This window comes from Bradysia coprophila, chromosome IV, assembly GCF_014529535.1.
Source record: "Bradysia coprophila strain Holo2 chromosome IV, BU_Bcop_v1, whole genome shotgun sequence".
Lineage (NCBI taxonomy): Eukaryota > Metazoa > Arthropoda > Insecta > Diptera > Sciaridae > Bradysia > Bradysia coprophila.
The window spans coordinates 965421-985834 of NC_050738.1; the positions used below are offsets into that span (position 1 = coordinate 965421).

Genomic DNA, 20414 nt, shown 5'->3' on the forward strand with positions numbered 1-20414 from the left:
GGAAGACTTCGACCAAGTGCAAACATGTGTAGGTGATTCAAATGATGGTTGGCCGCAATTACACACGTCTGCAAAACTATTACACCGCTTCAGATTTATGTTTTGCATCATTAACGAATGCAAATTCCAAATGTTTCTCTGTGGATACAACTAAATCACAAAGGACATTCAGCCGGTAACATTCAACCACTTTGATATTAAATAACAATGTAATGAGATGCTAAAACATTGTTTTGTAGCGAAACATTGTTATGCAGACTGTGCATGTTCCAACTTATCTGTATTCAATCGATATTATCCGAAGGAAATCAAGTGCAAGTCAGTGATTTTATCAATTCATCTGTTAGCGACATCGACAACAAAAATAGGCGATGAGCTATGGTTAGTTAATTTTGCATAGTAAAACTGTTGAAGTAATAGATTTTACGTAGGTGAACCTTTCAGCAACAGAAGTGAAAGACCTGATTGTTATGTTATTGGGTTCGATTCAGTTAAGTTTTACCAATCGAAAATGATCTTGATTTTGAATAAATGATAGGTGGAAGTGATCAATTTCGGTTGTTCCACAGCACTGCTCCTAGCATTGAAAACTGAATTTACAAGTGTCAAATTTGGAGGCTTTGATGATAGGAGCTATCGCTTAGGATTCTATGTTCATGCTAGAAGCAGTGATGTGGTTGTTATCTTACAAAAACTGAAACCGCCAAACTAATGGTATATACCGACGACGCGACACGACGGCGAGATTTGTGCACTGCCAAACATAAATTATTTCTTAATGATCAAAGAGTGATAATTGCTAGAGCATTTTGCATCCAATACGATGATAGGTGTGCATGCCCTTCAACATACCCATTCGGAGTCTTATCTCAATTTTTGATTAGAATTTTGTCAATGCGAAGTATAAAAAAACTTAAAACTGATGAACGTTGCCGATTTATACTGCGCGTAAAATTACTTTAAGTGCATCGTTAAATCTTTTCGGTTTAATCGAGCCTTAAAATTGTACCAAGCTACGATAGCTACCGAAAAAAACAGACCAATAAAAGTCTATCGAAAGAAATTAATCAATCGAAATCCGGCAAAGATTTATTCCAATTTTAGTCGGTGCTGATAAAACCAGCCTGTTTACGTTGATCGATGTAGCTTTATCTAATCTCACTTTGAATAAATTTAAAACCGACACCTGTATATCGACACTATCTTCTTGAAATACCACTTACAGGGGCTATGTAGCATGGAAAACGATTGTAATTTCCTCTTATTTGTGTATGATCGAGACGCATTAGATCTTCGTTAAATGGTAAGGATGGTTCTATTATTCGAAAATAGCCTGTAGACCATTCACTGACCGAACTAAATGTTTTATGTTGGTGATAACAGATGAAAAGTTTATCGAAAAATAGGCCCTGTATAGATAAATAGCCCATTAACCCAGTACAGACCCGAAAGAGTTGATTATCTAATTTGATACAACTTTGAAAAGGTATTTAACACACTGCTTCGACGTTCATTTACGTTCTATTGCAGATATAACGCCAAAATGTACAAGACAATCTTTGCCGTGCTCCTACTCGCAGCTGTATCCAATGCTCAATTGATTGGATGGAGAAATTGCGGTAAGTGAGACCGTCTTCGTCTACATTACACAAGCTTCAATGAATACGCTATTTAGGCTCACCATTGGCAACCGTACACAGAATCCGAGTCGGTGGATGCAGTTCAACACCATGTAGTTTTCCGGCAGGACAAATTGTCCCAATCGAGGTTGATGCTACTGCTTGTGAGTTGGAAACGACTAGGAATTGTAGTGAAAGTTTTACAAAGAATTTCACATTTAAACAGTGGCCAACAGTGTCAATCTACCGTTCGCAATGACAGCCTCATTCCTTGGTATCCCTATTCCTTTGCTCGAAGGCAATGCGTGCAATCATTTTACACTTGGAACGTGTCCAGCTTTGGCCGGAAATAATTTCACTTTCCGAATTGAATACAGAGTCACAGACGCAATTCCAGCGGTTCGTAAAATAGCGAAATTTCAAGTTGATCGACTTGCTAACAATTAAAAAAAAAATAATTTACAGGGTGTGCCCACAGTCGTTACATCCACTATGTGGAATGACTTTGGTGATATCGCAGTTTGTATTCAAGTCGATGCTATTGTCACTGCTGCTCGCAATGAAATTACTGCTGAATAGGAATTTACGCTCATAAAATACATTTTTACCAAAATATTTTGTGTTTTCATTTTCAAACAAAACGTTTTCAGCTGAAAACTAAATAGCCTCAATACGAACAACACACACTCTACGGATAATAGCGGCAGAGTCAAAATGACCCAAAATGATATCGGCTAAATTTGAAGTTTTTGGACAAAATGATGTATGGACGACTTGTTCATTATCAAAAATAAGGGGCACCTTACATACATCACTTTTCGATTGGACCACGGGTACCACCCGGAACCACCTGGAACCACTTGCAAGAATCAAGCAAAATTTCGACTCTGCCGCTATTATCCGTAGAGTGTGTTGTTTGTATTGAGGCTATTTACTGAAAACGGGTCCCAATTTTCGTAGAGGCATTTCTGGAAAATAGTATATTACATTGGATGCGGCGGAAGTGATTCAATACATGAGGGATCAATTTGTGATACGAGCCAAAATCACGAGTGTATTTTAAGAAACATGGTTTGGAAAGTGTTACTTTGACAAGTGTAGAGTTTGCATATCCGAGCCAAGAGCGAGTCAAAATAATACTTTCCCAACTGAGTTGCTTTTCATAGCTCCCAAAATGGATTTCGAGTGAGTGTAAGGAATTACTTCAACTTACATTCGTTTCATGCTGTCGCTCAGCTCCAGGACATTCCAGCCTCAAAAAAGTCAAACAAAAATTAGAGGAGGTCGATGGTAGATGTAATGTAATGACAACTTTCCGCGTTGGGTGCAAATACAAAAAATCCCAAAAAACCATACATGTAATGCATCACTTCCATGGGAGGTAAGCATACATATAACAGCAAATTTCGGGATAGGGCTAGCAATAAAGAGACATAGAACGTCAGATCAGTCTGATTGGTGCCTGCAGACTCATTTGTTGAACTATCACAAACGAGTGGCACTAATTTCGTTTGCTGGCATAGGTATTATTCGCCAGTATGATCACTTAATCTCTGCCCTACAACGCATAAAAACTTAGCGCAAAATCGATGCAAAATTTTGTGAGAGAGCCTCACAAGTTTACTCTCTTAAAATCTTGCATCTCTTTTGCACTAAGTTTTTTATGCGGATCTATTCAGTCAGTCTTTCCTTAGTTCACAAATAAAAACTTTCTCTGAAAATGTCCCCTGTCTCGGTGTCCCCTGAACAGACAAAATCTCACGCCTTCACCACAACGGACCAAAGAGCTGATTATCTAATTTGATATATTTCTGTCGGAGATAAACTCCAATCAAAAAGTATTTAAGTCACTGTTTCCACGCTCATTTCTACGTTTCAGTGCAAATACAGCGCAAAAATGTACAAGACAATCGTTGCAGTACTACTTATCGCAGCAGTAGCCAATGCCCAATTGGTTGGATGGAGAAATTGCGGTAAGAGCGACTTTCTTTCGTCTAATTTAAATATGCAAACTTCAACGTTTTTTTTTTTTGAATTAGGATCCAGTCTGGCGACCGTGCATAGAGTGAGAATCAGTGGTTGTAGTTCAACACCATGCACTTTTGAGGTAGGAACAAGAATCCTAATCGAAGTTGATGCTACTGCATGTGAGTTAAAAGTGACTGGTGTACCATTGTATAGTGAAAATTTAACGAAACTTTTCATGGTCAAACAGTGGCCAATAGTGTCAATTTACCGTTCGCAATGACAGCGTCAGTCCTTGGTCTACCTATTACTTTACTCGAAGGCAATGCTTGCAATCATTTTTCACTTGGTTCGTGTCCAGCTCTGGCTGGAAATAATTTCACTTTCCGACTTGAATATGATGTCAATGACCGTATACCACGGGTATGGAATTTTATAACTTTTGATTGTCGATGGTTTTCTAAACATTTTCTAATCGATTTTATCTACAGGGTGTCAATACAGTCGTTAATACCGTCCTTTTCAATGACTTCGGTGACATAGGAGTTTGTGTTTCAGTGGATGTCATGATTCGTTAATGAAATTACCGGTTGAATAAAAATTTACCTTCAGAAAATATCAAAATAATTGTGTGTTTCAAGCATAAAACGTAAAATGTCCCCTTCAACTTTCCTATTCAATTTCCAATTTTTTCATTCAATTGCTCTGGGCATTTCAATTGAGAGTTTGATAAATGTCTAATTTCAGTCAGTGCTGATATCACACATGTTGAGAAATCTTACCAATCCACGTAATGTTATCTAATCTTACTTTGAACAAAAATTCGACAAACCGTCTTTAGCTATAGCCGACCTTATAGCTTCGAATGACGTAGTTTCATCTAAAGTAGATGTTAAAACGTGTTAACTGCGGAAGATAATTTTATCGCAAAGGTTACAGCTGTTGTTATCAACTCAACAGGTAACGTTTCATAAATTATAGATTACCTTCAACCTGTCATCTGGCAAAGAACTATATGTTGTCTGTGACTGGTAGAGTCTCTAGCGAAATTCAGCTGCATAAATCGAAAAATGAAAAGCAGAATCAATGCACAAGCGGCATTCAAATAAAAATGTTCCGGAAAAATCCAATAACCGTCTCACATTATCTGCCGTAGTTATTGTAAAACAGTATCTGCCTGCTTCAGGTCGGTGAACATTGTATATACTAGGCCCTATCTTTTGGATGGGTCAGATCCCTTGACTGACTGACTACTTTTCTCAAGATTTTTGTAATCCGAGCAAAAAAAAATCACTCTAAAAGTATATAAAAGTATACCAGGGTATGCGTACCCTACTTTCGATACAAAACACGTATATAAGAAATTCCAGCACTTGATCATATACTGGCTCATACGTATTTTCAGTACTTAAGAGGCATCGATGATTTGCTGAAAAGTATACATTTGGGTGATTTTTAAATACTGTCTTTTGGTGATATATTTCCACCAAAATTATCATTTTTCAAGTATGTACGACCGCAATAACGACCACGAATGTGTTAGCTTTCAACATAAAATAGATTTGGTTGCAGCAGTTTGACCAACCCTGAGAAAACTGAGCAGTTTATGAAAATTTCGGTACACTGGTCACTTTTTTCAGAACTGGTCAAGTGACTACAACCAAATCTACTTTCTGTTGAAAGCTAATACATTCGTGGTCGTTATTCACGCCGGTAGTGCGGTCGAAATTCAAAATGGAAAGTGCGGAGGTCTTTCTAACGTAGCGTCATTTTCATACAATGAAGCGTTGAAATGTATTTTTCGGTTTACTTTTTCATCGAATCGTTCACTTAAAATTCAAATTTTAGGCACACTTACGGCGTGAATTGCGGTCGTGTGTTTTGAAAAAAGGATTCTGATGAAAAGATACCATCAAAAAGGCAGCACGAGATACAGACCCTGGAAAGAGGCGAATTTCTTGCTTACATATTGAATAAAAATGAAACTCGTGTGATTAAAAACTCGTCTAAACTTTAATTTTTTTCTTATCATCGATATAAAGATATTACACACACAAAATTTTGGAATGAATCCTAGAATATTACTCCAGTATATTCCATTAACGAGCTTAACCCAAAAATGTCTTTCTTAGTGGGATAATTGTCTTTTGTGGACCATTAAGAATTACTCAACTAATAACACGATAATATCACGGGACGATACAAAAATTCTTTTAGGAATATCTCTGAGATCCCCAGACCGTCAACTTTGAACTTATCATCGGGAATGGAATTCCCCGTCGAATAAAAAAAGTTTTTGAAATCCGTTGAGGATTACGTCAAGCTATCGTGTTATCTCGGAACGAGACAAAAATTCTTTTGGGAATATCTCTAAGATCACCAGCCCGTTACGACCCATCTTCGAACGTAGCCTTCGTAATTTTATTCCCTGTCGATAAAAAAAAATTTTTTGGAAATCCGTTGAGGATTACGTCAAGTTATCGAGTTATTAAGGAACGAGACAAAAATTCTTTTGGAAATATCTCTAAGATCACCAGCCCGTTACGACCCATCTTCAAACTTAGCCTCAGCTAAGTCGATTAAAAAAAAGTTTTTGGAAATTCGTCGAAAACTACTCGAGTTATCGTGGAATCAAGCGACCAGACAAAAATTCTCCTGAGAATATCTCTAAGATCACCCGTCCGTTATAACCCATCTTCGAACTTAACCTGAGGAATTTAATTCCCCGTCAAATAAAAAAAAGTTTTTGGAAATCTGTCGAAAACCACTCGAGTTATCGTGGAATCAAGGGACGAGACAAAAATTCTTTTGGGAATATCTCTAAGAACACCCGACCGTAATAGCCCATCTTCGAACTTAACCTCATTAATTTAATTCCCCGTCGATTAAAAAAAAGTTTTTGAAAATCCGTTGAAAATTACTCAAGTTATCGTGTTATCAACGAATCATCAAAGTGTGACAAACATTTTCTGTATTTAAGGTTTTTGGTCATACATTCCATGTATTTTCAATCATAGTAGTGAACATTGTGTGACAAACATTATAGGGTGTTTATCATCCGTAAGACCCATGACTTTCAGTCAAGGGAATAAGAAGGGTATGTCAAGGCATGAAAGAAGGGATGGCGAATCATAAGGGAAAGAATCTGAATGCAACAGTTGAAGGAAAGAAGAAGGAAAATCGGAATGCGGATACGACGGGATTCGGTAAAGTTTAAGTAGTGGGGGATCATGGTTTGTTTTGGGCTCTGTTGCTTTTGGATGTCGATCTTTGTGAATTGAGTGTTACACACTCGGAATTTTGAAAACCGACACATTTTATGTTTCTGAGTTTTACTTGAGTATCTGATTTCTCCATTTAAAAATACATCCAAAATTCACAAAAAACCAGTAAACCACGAAGCAGAAAATGTGTCGGTTCTTAAAATTCCGCGAGTGTAGTAAGTCATTTTCTATGTTAACTGTTTTCCTAAAAATATTTCAAAAACTTCCCCTCTTTGCGAAGTTTAGTTTACACGCAAATTATGACATGCGATCGCACTGCCAGTGGTCAACCGAAGAGATCTATGGATTATTCAGATGCCCTTTTATTTTTAATCGAAACCACAACAACAACTTGCAATCGATTCCTAATGATATTTACTCGTATTCTCTGCAATTCCTTTAATTTTCAAGCTGAATGAATTTTCAAGGAAAATGTAAATTTGCATACAACACTGAGGAAAAAGAGTTGAAAATCTCACCTGTGGCTGGTAATTTTGGCTCCAGGTAATCTACAATAGCTGCCACATCACCGCTTATAAAAAATACAGCTGTCGCAGCAATTGGCTTAATGGCCGAAAATCTTTGACGAGCGTTTTTTTAGAGTTTGTCTAGGTCTGTGAGCGTTTCATGCAATGAATGTGGTATTCCTAAAGTATAAAAATTGAATAGTTTGGCTCATTGTTGGACCCATAGTAGCTTCAGTAGCACCTGTTTCTCCATAATACGTTTGCTAGTTTACTAGTTGCTTTGATGACTTTTTTGGGTAAACTTTTCCTACATTTTCTTTAATTTTCCCAGTTTCCTTAATTTTCTGATTTTTTTTTGGAAAATTCTGGAAAGAACATGCAAATTTGGGAAACTGTTGGAAAATTCGGGAAATTTTAGGAAAATTCTGGATAATGTTTTACAGAGATTACTGGTTCATTTCATGACTTTTTGACACTTTTTTTTAGTCAACTTTTCCTATATTTTCTTGAATTTTCCTAAAAACGAGCCATCAGAACAGTCGGAGCGTTTGCTGCGACTGAGCCCCGTACAAACCCGTATATCTATTGCGTACGTGACCCTAGTGCGTCTGTCACCCTACTTTGACCGTAAACCTATTGCGCCGGTTAATGTAGTTAAAGTAAAATTATTATGTAATGTGTACATCTTACAAATTGCGCATAGTGCAATTACGAAGCCCCGTACGACGTTCCTTTCAAATGAAACAAAAATTTCAAATCGCCCTAAAATTTTATTTTTTTGAAGGGCCTAGTATCGGCCTCAGTCCGAGGACCCAAATTTAATTTTTTTTTCAACTACATTCTATTCGGCCTTTGATTACCTCCCAAATGAAACAAAAATTACGAAAAACGGATGAAATTTGCTCGAGTTATATGTAAAATACACATAGGGCCCTAGTAGCGGCCTCAGTCCGAGGACCCAAATTTAATTTTTTTTTCAACTACATTCTATTCGGCATTCGATTACCTTCCAAATGAAACAAAAATTACGAAAAACGAATGAAATTTACTCGAGTTATATGTGAAATACACATAGGGCCCTAGTAGCGGCCTTAGGCCAAGGACCCAAATTTAATTTTTTTCAACAACATTCTATTCGGCCTTTCATTACCTTCCAAATGAAACAAAAATTACGAAAAACGGATGAAATTTACTCGAGTTCTATGTAAAATACACATAGGGCCCTAGTAGCATTTCACTTCTAAGACCCTAACTCACGGTCCACTCACCCGATTTTAAAAAACTTTTTTTTCCTGGATTGGTATTGACAATACCTATCATTTGCCGTGTCATTTACATTTCCATCGTTTATTTTGCCATAAATATCACCAAAAGACCTTAAATCACTTAGGTGGCCCTAACTCACGAAGGGCCGACCCGAATATGCCCATCTTCGAACTTAGCCTCACTATTTCGACTATCTTTCAGGGAAAAAATTTTTGAAATCGGATTTGATTTACTCAAGATATCGACGTGACAAAATTTTTATTGCAGATTCGTCATCTATGAACATAGGCAAACACTTTGCCCTTACCGTCTGCTTCGAATTCCATCAATTTTGGTAAAATTTAGGAAAGTTCTTGAAAGAGTTGGAAAATTTGCGAAAATGTAGGAAAGTTCCGTTTTCTCAAAAATAGTCCCTGCCTTTTCCGTTCTCCAATTTTCAAAGATATCTTCTTTCGATTCCAGTCTAATTTAAGTTATTTCTTGCAATGTTTTAAAACTTCTTGTCTTCTGGCATTTCTAGGTATTGATCGTAATGGAAACGCGCCCACTGTAATTACGACTAACTCATTTATTTCAAAATGTAATTGCGACAGAAGCGCTTAAAACATTAAAGTTAACAGGTAATAATAGACTCAATGAAAAGAAACAAAACAAAAACAAACTGAGATGTTCGACTCACTTACGCCTTCATCGGAAATTTGACTTCTTCACAAAATTCTTCGATGCACGATTTCCACAATTTGTTCGATATCAGTGTACGTTTATGTCCAATTAAAATTAACCCGAATCTCGCTCTTGTTATTGCCACATTCATTCGCCTGGCATCGTCCAAAAATCCCAGCCGATTGCTTGTATTCGCCACAACCGTACTGTAAATGATGACGTCACTCTCGCGTCCTTGGAACGAGTCAACGGTTTCAACGTCAACTTTTACATTTCCACCCACAAGCCTGTGACGAAGTTCGCTGACCTGCATCGTATATGGCGACAGAACGGTTATGGTTAAATGTTTGCCACCGTCACCTGCACGAAGCGCTTTGATTATCTCGTATGTCATCTGGCATTGGCCGACGTTCTTCTTCGACGGTGATCCGACTTGATGATTTTCGAGATCCAAACAGTCGACAAAAACGGCAGGAAATTTGATTCCGTCTTGGGATTCAGGCCACGGAAATTCGGACTCTGGAATGATTCGGTCGATACTTTTAACACCTGTGAGCAGCTTGCCGTCGTAGAATGTTTCCGATGGAAATCTGGCCAGTGCTTCATGCATTCGAAATTGCATGTTCAGCATAATCTTCTTACAGTGTGGACTTTCCGCTTGGCTTGTGTACAATTTCTCGAACAGTGAGGTCTCCAGCCCACACTCTTTGGCAATTTCACTCACTGAAGGCCGCAATTGTTTGTGATCACCGACGAGAATAACAAACTTGGAATTCTTTACAATCGGAACCAATGCATTCGGTTCCGTTATTTGTGAGGCTTCATCCACAATCACCACGTCGAAGTGTTGCTCGCGTTTCTTTTTATTCTTGGTGTCCTCATCATCACCAAGTTGACCGCCTCGAAGCAAACCAACGCCAGCTGCAGAACAGGTCGAAAATACAATCGATGCATTTGCCAAACGGTTCTCTGCTTCCCTCATGGCCTTGCTGTTTTTGTAGATGTTCGCACCGACGAATGCGTCCAGGGTCCATTTTGCCATCTGTTTCGAAACCTTGCCGGTATCAGATGCAATACGAATGACGTCACTACTGTCTGCATCGTTGAAACGAGCTTTTCGCTGTAATACAAATCGGCTGAGGACATTATCGACAGCGTTATGAGTTGAGGCCGATACCAATATGCGAAGATCATTTCGGTGCAACAGAAATTGGAGGATGATTTCAACGATGACTGTTGTCTTGCCAGTACCTAGGGGAATTCAATTTTCGTCATTTTAGTCCTTCCAACAAAAAATTTCGACAAAAATGTCAATGTTACCTGGAGGACCCCAGATGAGAGTCAAGTGATTGTTCAGTGCTTCCTGGATTGCACTTCTCTGATTGTCATTGAACGAGGTTTCCTGGGGTTGAAACGTTACCCGTTTGAAGTCGAATGGGAACGAGACTTCATTTGCCTGTGGTAAACCAAGGATGCTTCGGTAAATGGCCGTACTTTCCGCTTTTAAAGTGACCAGAATTTTCGTTGCTGATAACATTGCATTGAACGTAATTGTATTGGCGCAACAGTACATGTTCCAAGTGGCGACATACATCTCTCGTGGAGCCGGTTGCTTCAGTTTAAAATTCAGAACACCGTTTTGCACTGAATCGGCTATTGCATCGAACACGCTGACGCGTTCATTCGGAGAGTCAATGGAACGTCGTGAAGCACAGAACCGAAGATGGTCGCCGTTCCGAATTTTCGTTGACACGTCTGTGCGCAAGTTTACTTTCTGGAAACCTTCCTCGTCCGATGGCAGTATTTGTACACATTTCATCACCGGTTCCGGCTTGGTACCGTAGAATTTGGTGGTCTGTTGACGCAGCTTCGAAGGGAAATAGTCGGAAAGAATTGTTTTTCTTCGATTTTTGCCGGTACTCCCATTAGTGTCATCATCTTCAGCTCCTTGAGGAATGCCGTAACTATCGCACGGACATTTATCACTGATTTCTCCAATCAAATCTTTTGCCAAGGCCAACGTGACGTCTTTGAAATATTTGAAGCAGACATCATGGTCGCCATCCACATCCGACAGCTCGAAGATTTTAATTTCTTCGTCGAACAATTGATTCAGTAGATCGTCGGCGACATTTACGTGCCGCACACAAAACACAATCGTTTTGACCATTCTCGTCAGATCGTTCATATCAAACTTGATATTCTGATGAACCAAGACTTGAAGAAGATTTCGAAGCAACACCGAAACCAGCTCCTTTCCATAATTGGCCGTTTGGATGACTGCATGAACCAAGTTGATGCACATGGCCTTCCCCATGGGATAATTGATGTGTTGTTCATAGTCGTTTAACGCTTCGATGACCAAACATGAAATTATGGGAATTTTGTTCATCCAATTGAATATTGACTGCCAAATGTCCTGTTTGAATCGGAAAGAATCGAAATTCTTCAGAACAAAGTTGACTGCCCGCGTGAACTTCTCATGCGAAATTGAATGGTAAATGTGGAAAATCTGCTCCAACCGGCACATGCTTGTCAATTGTACCAATTGTGAAAAATCGTCGCGTAGAACAATTTCCGAACAAAACTCTCTGTTGATCCATGAAACATCTTCCTTGAGTTGGATGTCCAACGAATACTCTTTGGGTATGTCGTTCAATAGTCTCACAATTTCCCTTGTATTTTTCTGGCTCATCGTTATGTCCAGAATTTGATGGCCGACTCTGTCACGATTACTCAGAACATACAGTTCCATTCCTTTCGACTCCTGCTTGGTCACCTTGGATCGAGATTTTTGCAAGTGGCCGCTGAACTTTTGCAACGCAATGCTGACCTTAAATTCCGTATCAACATTCTTCGATGGGAATTTACCGCCACCGTTCTGTAAACCCAGCCATACAAATGTGTTGCGACGATGTTTGTCGAACAGTTGGATCATGTCCCCATCGAAGTATAGTTTGTAATGTTGGTTCGTCCACGTTCTGTAAATGGTTCCGGTTTCAGCGAATGCGAACAATTTAGCAGAATCTCGTGCTTCGCCAATGAATAGCTCCTCGTTTTTGACCAATCTCCGCGGCAGGTAAATACCAACTCGCAAGAATTCGTCCACTCTGAAAACGATGAATTTTCTCTCGAACAATTCCAACGCCTTGGATATGTTCATTTCCAAACGAATCCCATCATCGTCGAACGAACTGTACAATTTCTGCCAATGAATTCTTTTGTCGTCCAGATTCGCGTAGCGTAAGTCATAACGGCTAAGTAGATCGGAACTGGTCAGCCCGTTAAAAACCAGTCGCGAAATCTTATCTTTGTGGACGCTGCTCTCGAACTGTTGCATGGCCAAATGCTTTTGTTGATGTGTAAATGCTCCGAAATCGAAGCAGTGCAAATAATCTTCGAGCGACGATAAATTCTTGCGACACCATCGATTCGCCAGTTGGAATAGTTCGAATTCGCTCAAACAAACCTCACTGGAAACCAGTAAATTTTCCAATAATTCTTTGGGGGTTTCGTCTATGCCGTCTGCATCCATGTTAAATTCACTGTTCGCGTACAATTTCACGTTATCGCACAACGTGTCTAAAATAAACGTTCGACCATCCGGCAATTCAGGAGGATTCTGCAACCGTTCGGGAATGGTAATTCGTTCACCGTCAACACAGCTGGAAAACAATGCATTCAACTCTTGACATTCTTTACTTCCGGCAACATCAGACGAACATCTGGCCCAACCCAAGTATAAATTTTTGACTTTGCCCAGCGAAGCGTTATTGTAGTTGGCAAAGTATCGTATCATGTCTTCCTGTTTCACTTCCCTGCGATGAATTTCTTTGGCTGGTGGATAGGCATACGGATCATACAGTTTCTCCGGTATGATATCTGGATCCCAAGACACGAAAAACCGATCACCGTCAAGATCTCCGCCGCTCATGAGTGAGGCTGCATCTCTGGTACCTTTTGTTGGAAATACAATGCAGTCTTCTAAATGTTCGAGTCTTTCACACCGAACCGCTTTGAACTTTCGTATATCACCTGGGTGCAGACATGGATTGCGTCCGACAATTACTTCAGCCCCATCTAGGGACAACACTCCTTTCCCTTCTGTAGTAATTCGAACGAGTACCTCACCTTCGTTCAGTGTATCTGTGTAGTCAGCGACACCATACAGCAGCCGAGACTTCCGGATCATTATTCGAACTCGTTCTTTGTCTTTTTTATCGTAGCTTCCTTTCCATTCTTCTTTTTGCAGCCGGCGAATCGATTCTTGCAGCGGTGCGATTCCATTCAAAACTTTCTCCGCCATCTCGTGTTCTCCTTTGTATGACAGAAAAATGAATGCTGAATGCGGATCGAGCAGAGCATTTTGCAGAAACATGAAGTAGTCCTGTTGCTTTCGTAGGAAGACATCATCGCTGATGCCTAGCGTTGATAATAGCGTTACCAGTTCGCCATTTAAAGAACCGAAAGTGTACGGTTTGGAATAGTCCAGTACCGAAAACGTGTTGTCCGGACAGGATGTAAATTTCTTCATTGATGCACGAAAGTGAATGTCGTGTTCGGTTACCAAACCTGGCGCTACCATCAGAGTTCCTTTATATCCTTTGTAACGAATCTGATACACACTCGGTACGTACGCGTCGTTATGGAAGACAATGTTCGATAGTTGCGACAATCGCTTGGCATATGTTTTACTCAGCAAGCCACAACCATCCGTGAATACATGACCTTTGTCCTCCACGTCGTCAATATCCAGGCATTTTTTCTCGTCCAGTTGAATGGAACTATTGGCTGCGGAAAACAGTAGTCCAATTCGTTTCGCTCGTTTCGCTACCGATGCAATTTTAGCGAAATCACCAAGTTCGTTGATTTTCTTGAACGTTTCATCACCACTTCGTGCCGCTACCAAATAACAAACTTTCTTTTTCAACTGACTGTTGCTGTGTCCGTAGAAATAGTACGCAACGCCGTTGATTTTGAGGCCAGTGTTCAGCAACTTTTCTATGTAGCCGGCTGTTTTATTGCGATACGGCTCTTTAAACTGAAACTTTTCGAACGAAATGCCCACAAAAGATTCGGGATTGTTCTTCGACAGCACTCGATTCGTAGTTTGACTGATCACGTCCAGCGTAATTCCATTCTCTTCGGTGATCGTTACAAATTTGATCGGAATCTTCTGCTGGTCCGATGATTTATATCCTTTCGGGGGTTTACAGATGGGAATTGGAACGTGTTGATAATTCCATGATGTATCGTCCAGCGATAATTCTCTTTGCAGGACAACGACCATGATGTTGATTTAGTGGAGTTGTAATCTAAGAACAGAGATTCGGATTATGTGAGTATGAAATGGAAGAAAAACATCAAACGAATCACTGGCGTCCTCAAAGGCCACTTTTTCTTAAACAAACATAAGTGAAATGGCCAAATGCCTAGGAGAATACATCCTCACATACTTGATTACCTCTACAAAACCAATAGGTTGAAGGTAATCATGGATGGGAAAGCAAAACAGACATACTGACGGCTTATGTGCAGGAGCTATATCTCGCCTATTCATACTGAGGGATTCTTTTGAATTTCGACTGACCGAAATCGGCGCTATTTTTTCCGGGAATTTTTTTTTATATGTCTAGTTAGGCCTTGGTGCCTAGGCCCCAAAACCAGTCTCAGACATTTTTGATCTTCCATACCTGGCTGGTTGTAAGTGGCCAAAAGTCGAAAAATGAGGTTTCGTAGTTCGGATTTCATTTCCGTACATGCGTATCGCTGTAAAGCTGAGGCCTTCCACATTCATAATAAGTAATAATTTAATCAAATAATTGCATTAGTGAGGTCACAGCTCTCATCAAAGTTCACGGAGGTTCCATCGATTCTGAGAAATTTTCCGGAAGTCATATTTTCGGCCGATTATCATCAAATTTTATGAAGTTAATATTTGCCCCAGGAGTACTTGACCTCAGCTTTCCAACGAACCCATACACGCCCGTGTCCTCGCCACCTTAGTGAACTTACTGGTATGGAAGATCAAAAATATCTGAGACTGGTTTTGGGGCCTAGGCACCAAGGCCTAACTAGGCATATATAAAAAAAGTCCCGGAAAAAATAGCGCCGATTTCGGTCAGTCGAAATTCAAAAGAATCCCTCAGTAAACTAAACTATTAACCTTTTACAAACGGCAAGCATATGACGAGTATTATTATCGGGTCTATTGCTTCCAACGATCAAAGTATTTTTAATTTGTTGATTTCAAATCTTGTACTTCAATTTTTTAACATACATTTTGCCTTTGCTATATAATGCACCATATTACCCAGGGCTTGTCATTCTTTTTGTTGTCATAACAGATGAATAGCCGTATGTGACAGGTTAAACGGGACAGGCGAAAAGTGAAATTTTGAATGAGGAAAGGTTCAGACAGAATTACAAGTTAGACCATCGCACTGCTCCTAGTAACATTGACATAGAAAGTATTGAAGTCGTAAGTCCGCCCAAAATTCAAATGGTAAAACGGGATGAATTTGGGAAGCAGATGGTATCAGGATAGGCTTTGAATTTCTTTCGTTAAGTCATGACTCATGTAACGGGGTATGCCAGAAGTTAAAACACACAACTCTTTCAAGTGTGTACCGGTTTGTTACAAGTAACTGTAAACACGAACTTCGACAACCCGAACAACGACAATTTCATCCACACCACTTACGCTTACGTGATATTTCATACAAATCGAGCAACGTCGCCTACGCGATTTACACAGAAATATTATTGAGGTTATGGTTCTGTGGATGAAATTTGACAATTCATATGGCCTTGGATCAAACCTACACGCACACATCCATAAAAATTTGGAGCCTTCTTTACGTCTGACATACTAGTGTCAATGCTAGGAGCATATTGCTATGGTTAGACTTTTACCATAGCGCTTCAGAATGGTATGGACGTACACACAACATAAAAGAACAATCAGAACTTCATTTCACATCCAGAAGTCACGTATTTCGCAGTGCATTTTATCTGTGTGGTAAAAAAATAATCGAAATATTGAATGGACTCACAACCAGACGATGTCAACACAAACAAAATTTTTTGTTTACAAATATAACACGATCTTAGAAGTAGCTAAAAGTTACTGATATAAAACATTTCAAGCGAATGCTGTACACAGCAAAATCGCGATAAAAGTAATGTTTATTTCAACCATTCCAACCAAATTGTTAGTATGGTTCGGTTGATCGAGTCAAAATATTTCTGTTATGCACATGTCCAACCATGTTGATGTTTTAAAAGAATCATTTTGCTTGTTCTTGTAATTGGAGGAGCCACCTTCATTCGCTTTTTAATTGCTTCAACTTACCCAACAACAGTAGATGATTGAAATGAAGCGGTTGTGTATTGTGTCGGCCACAATGAAAAACTTTATTTCACTGAATTGATCTCTGGATGTTTATACTTTTGATCGCACACCTCGCACACTCGACTGGCTTTTGGCCCTTTTGGCATATAGTGTAATAAAGCCGATAAATGATAGTAGGTGGCGTTGAACGAATTCTGTGGTCATTGCGCGGTCACCATCGATTTAAAATTCGAAGCAAGGCGCAGAGTAAATTTCCAATCAATTTGTTTCATTTAACAGTGCCTTATCACTAAAAACGAAACAAATGGGAATACATTGAATTGAAATATAATTGCAGATCATTGTTGTGTAATCGTGACGGTAGTGGCACTTCTGTATTGCTCAAAACAAACGAGGCATTGAAAACGTGTTTTGACGCAATTTTCGAAACTGTCAAATGAAGTTAAAACTTTTTCTATTCAAAATCGCGACTGCTGCATCTGTCAATGAAAACTAGGACCAAAACACGTTTTCAATGCCTCGTTTGTTTTGAGCATTTACGAATTCTATAAACATTTACGGTATCTCCATGTGTAAATCACAGTAAACGAAGATACGACCAATGAAAGTGTAAAACAGGTATGGTCTATTGTCCGCCAGGAGGACATAAAAATTTGATTTTCGTACTTAAACGCACTCATTTTCATATTATTTTGACATAATATGTGAGTGCGTTTAAGACGAATTCGCCGATCGACCATACCTGTTCTAGACTTTCATTGGATACGACTGCTTGTCAGAATTCTTCATAGATGTAGACTACCTAGAGTAATTATGACCCGAAATTCTTTGAAAAATTATATCACACAAACATTACTAACACGAAAACGTCAACTTTGCTTTGCTTTTGACGTTATGAGTCCCTTTACTTTCGACATTCAGAGTCCCTTCTAACTGTCTGTACACACATTTAAATATATGATTTTTCGTTTTAATTTGTCAGTTTGCTCTATTGAGATGGCCCTAAATTCCTAAATCTTTTAAAAGAAAGTAAGTCATTTTTTGATTGAGTGTTATTATCAACTGGAATGATTCATTGAATGAAAAAAAAAGTCGATCCGTTTACACTTAAAATGAATGCAGCAATCGCGAGCGAAGCGAGTATTTTTTTTACTCATTATTATGAGTGGGAGGGATTCTTTTGAAAAACAGCCTGCCGAAATCGCACGCATTTTCTAGTGGATTTTTTGATATGTGCCTAGATAGGCATTGGTCCCTAGATACCAAAACCACTTTCAAAAAAATTCGTCTAAGCTTGTGTGACCAAGTGAGAGGTGACCAAAAACTGAAAACATGCACTTTTCTTATGGAAAGGTAATATTACAATTGAATGTTTTTTTACTCTATTATATGTATGGTACCGACTCAGAAAGTCATTAAAGTTTATTACTTTTCAAAAAAATCTTGAAATTTAATAATTTCGTTTTCGAGAGCTCCAGATTTGCGAGTAGAGTGACTTCGATTGAAAACTGAATCATCAACAGTACTTGTTGTGGATCAAGTATGGCATGTTTGGTGTCGTTGAAAAGCTTATTCCTCAGGCTGTAATATTAGGGGCAAATTACTTTAAAATAAAGCTGCCAGAAAGGTACAGAATTGTCCAAATTTCACCGAGGGTAGCGGAAAAAGTAACTTCTCTGAAAATGTAACATAAAAGAACATTTTCAAAATTTCTTTGTTGCCATTCGAAAAAGCTTATTAACCGCGTCTAGAATCAATCTGGACTGGCTGGTTCGGTCACTTTGTCAAGGATATATCACTCTTCGAAAATGGTAAAATTTTGATTTTCAACAGTTATTGCTCCGAGAGCAAATGACCGAAAGCAATATTTTTTACACAGTATATCTTAGAATTTTTCCCTCTACCGATCCCCATTAAAATTTGTGCTCAGGCTGTGCCTGACTGCTTGTGGTAGCGCATCCACTGGTTCTCAGAAACGGCTCAGGGGTTCGGGCTAATTTTTTCCTGTGTGATGTTCTTATCCATCACTCATTATAAATATGAAAAAAAATTATTGGTGGTCGGCGGTCCCTATTTAATCTCGTTTCAAACCAACCGTGACCTATATGAACATTCCGTTCCGCAACTTTTATATTAAATACAAATTGTATCATAGAAAAAATGCAATGAATGTTTAACGATCAGTCCAAAAAAACAGAGCTATGACAGTGCCCTACTCCACATTCGCATAAATGACGCAACGTTGCAAATATGTTAAATTTTATGGCCGTAATAAAATGGAATGTCTATATAATATTCACATCCATACATTGAACCTACATCAATAAAATCACTGGAAAATAACTTCATAAATCTCGTGTATAAATATGAGACGGTAAAAAAGAAGCTGTGTTGAGCTGGTGTGTACATACTATAACATTTATCGCAATTGAATCGACTTTTCATTTCAATGTGCAATGTATACAAAGTATTTAATATAAATAACCATCCACCCCGTTAAAAGTTTAATCCGTTTTCAATATTTTTGCGATCCAGAATTGAATAGCTGGTATGTGCATTACACACACACACCCCCACACATACTCCACCCTTCTCTTTATGTACAATAAACTGAGAACCGTATCATTAAGGACACAAATCTTTTTGATATAAAATATTTTTCTCAACATAATAGCACCAGGCGACCTACAAAATAACAGGAGCTTTTAACTCGGTCTGGGATCATATACTTTTATACGTTATATCCCAACCGAACGAAAAATCATTATTATTATTACGTAGAAAAATGTTTGTATACACAAATTCAAGCATATTATAGGAACCCGTCTTATATATCTTTTCAAAATCATACACCATATCAATAGGAAAATGGTGAAAATAAGTGCTCTTTAACAAAAATCTCATAGCAGCTGGCGTTTCAATTTTATCGGTTGTGGAATTTTCAATTTCCCTAAACGATGGCTCTGAAATGAATTTAGAAAAGTTCCAAGATATTTTTTTTATTACACACTTTTATGGGCTTTGAATTTTTTATTTATTAGCAATTTTCGCTGCCGGATTTATTTAACGAACTTCTAATAACTGAACCATATAATTGACGATGGCTTCATATAACTTTGATTGTATGTTTCGATAATTGAAAGGTACTCGTCAGATTATTATTAATTGAATAAATACGAAAGAAATTAGAAATTGAAATAATATTTTGTGTCGTACATATAACAGAAGATGACGGGCTTACGTCTTTGTAAATAAGTAGAAATGAAACACGCTGCATCACAGCTCTAAAATTTTTATTTTGTCAATTTCAGTCAAAAACCCTACAAAGGGAAATTTGACGCAAGTCCTTGTGCATATTCCCAAAACAAACGATAAATTTTTTAACCTCAAAATTGAAGTAAAAAAAGTTTTGAAATAAAGTCTGTCACAAGTGGCAGATGATTCTATTCGGCTTTCCTCCTTTTCTGTTTTTAAAATGTCATCAAACTTTTTGGGCTAATCCTAGAATTATCGCCCCGGGAGCGGTAAGAATCGAAGCTGTCAGATATTGACGATAGTATTGTCAAAGTCTGTCAGGGGGATAATTCTAGGATATTTCAGGTTTTTTTGGGTTACTTTCTGCTCTGCGCAAACTATTCGAACGGCGAGAATGTAAAAAAGTACAGTCAGAGGCAGTGAAGTTTCAGCATGAATTTGCTTCAGCTGATCCACATATACATTCAAAACTGTTTATACGGTTGAGTATGCTACAGACACGCGCGTAGTCGTAAAAACGTATACACAGTTTTTATTGTTTGTGTGAATCAGCTGAAAAACA

At 38.5% G+C, this 20414-nt stretch overlaps 3 protein-coding genes across 3 annotated transcripts; 2 read left to right on the forward strand and 1 right to left on the reverse strand.

Annotated features, from left to right (window-relative positions):
• The first annotated feature begins 1478 nt into the window (after positions 1-1478).
• LOC119066605 (NPC intracellular cholesterol transporter 2-like) lies at positions 1479-2234 on the forward strand. Its single transcript, XM_037169168.1, has 4 exons — positions 1479-1619; positions 1676-1783; positions 1846-2018; positions 2085-2234. Exons 1-4 carry the CDS (start codon positions 1544-1546, stop codon positions 2196-2198), a joined length of 471 nt encoding a protein of 156 aa, XP_037025063.1. The 5' UTR covers positions 1479-1543; the 3' UTR covers positions 2199-2234.
• A 1202-nt stretch (positions 2235-3436) lies between these two features.
• Positions 3437-4211, forward strand: LOC119066607 (NPC intracellular cholesterol transporter 2-like). The gene is made up of 4 exons (XM_037169169.1): positions 3437-3592; positions 3659-3766; positions 3835-4007; positions 4076-4211. The coding sequence occupies exons 1-4, from the start codon at positions 3517-3519 to the stop codon at positions 4160-4162; spliced, it is 444 nt and encodes a 147-aa protein (XP_037025064.1). The 5' UTR covers positions 3437-3516; the 3' UTR covers positions 4163-4211.
• A 4917-nt stretch (positions 4212-9128) lies between these two features.
• On the reverse strand, positions 9129-16735 carry LOC119066554. Its single transcript, XM_037169099.1, has 3 exons — positions 16598-16735; positions 10564-14558; positions 9129-10494 (listed from the first exon to the last, which is right to left on the reverse strand). Exons 2-3 carry the CDS (start codon positions 14531-14533, stop codon positions 9260-9262), a joined length of 5205 nt encoding a protein of 1734 aa, XP_037024994.1. The 5' UTR covers positions 14534-14558; positions 16598-16735; the 3' UTR covers positions 9129-9259.
• Between the last annotated feature and the right edge of the window lie 3679 nt (positions 16736-20414).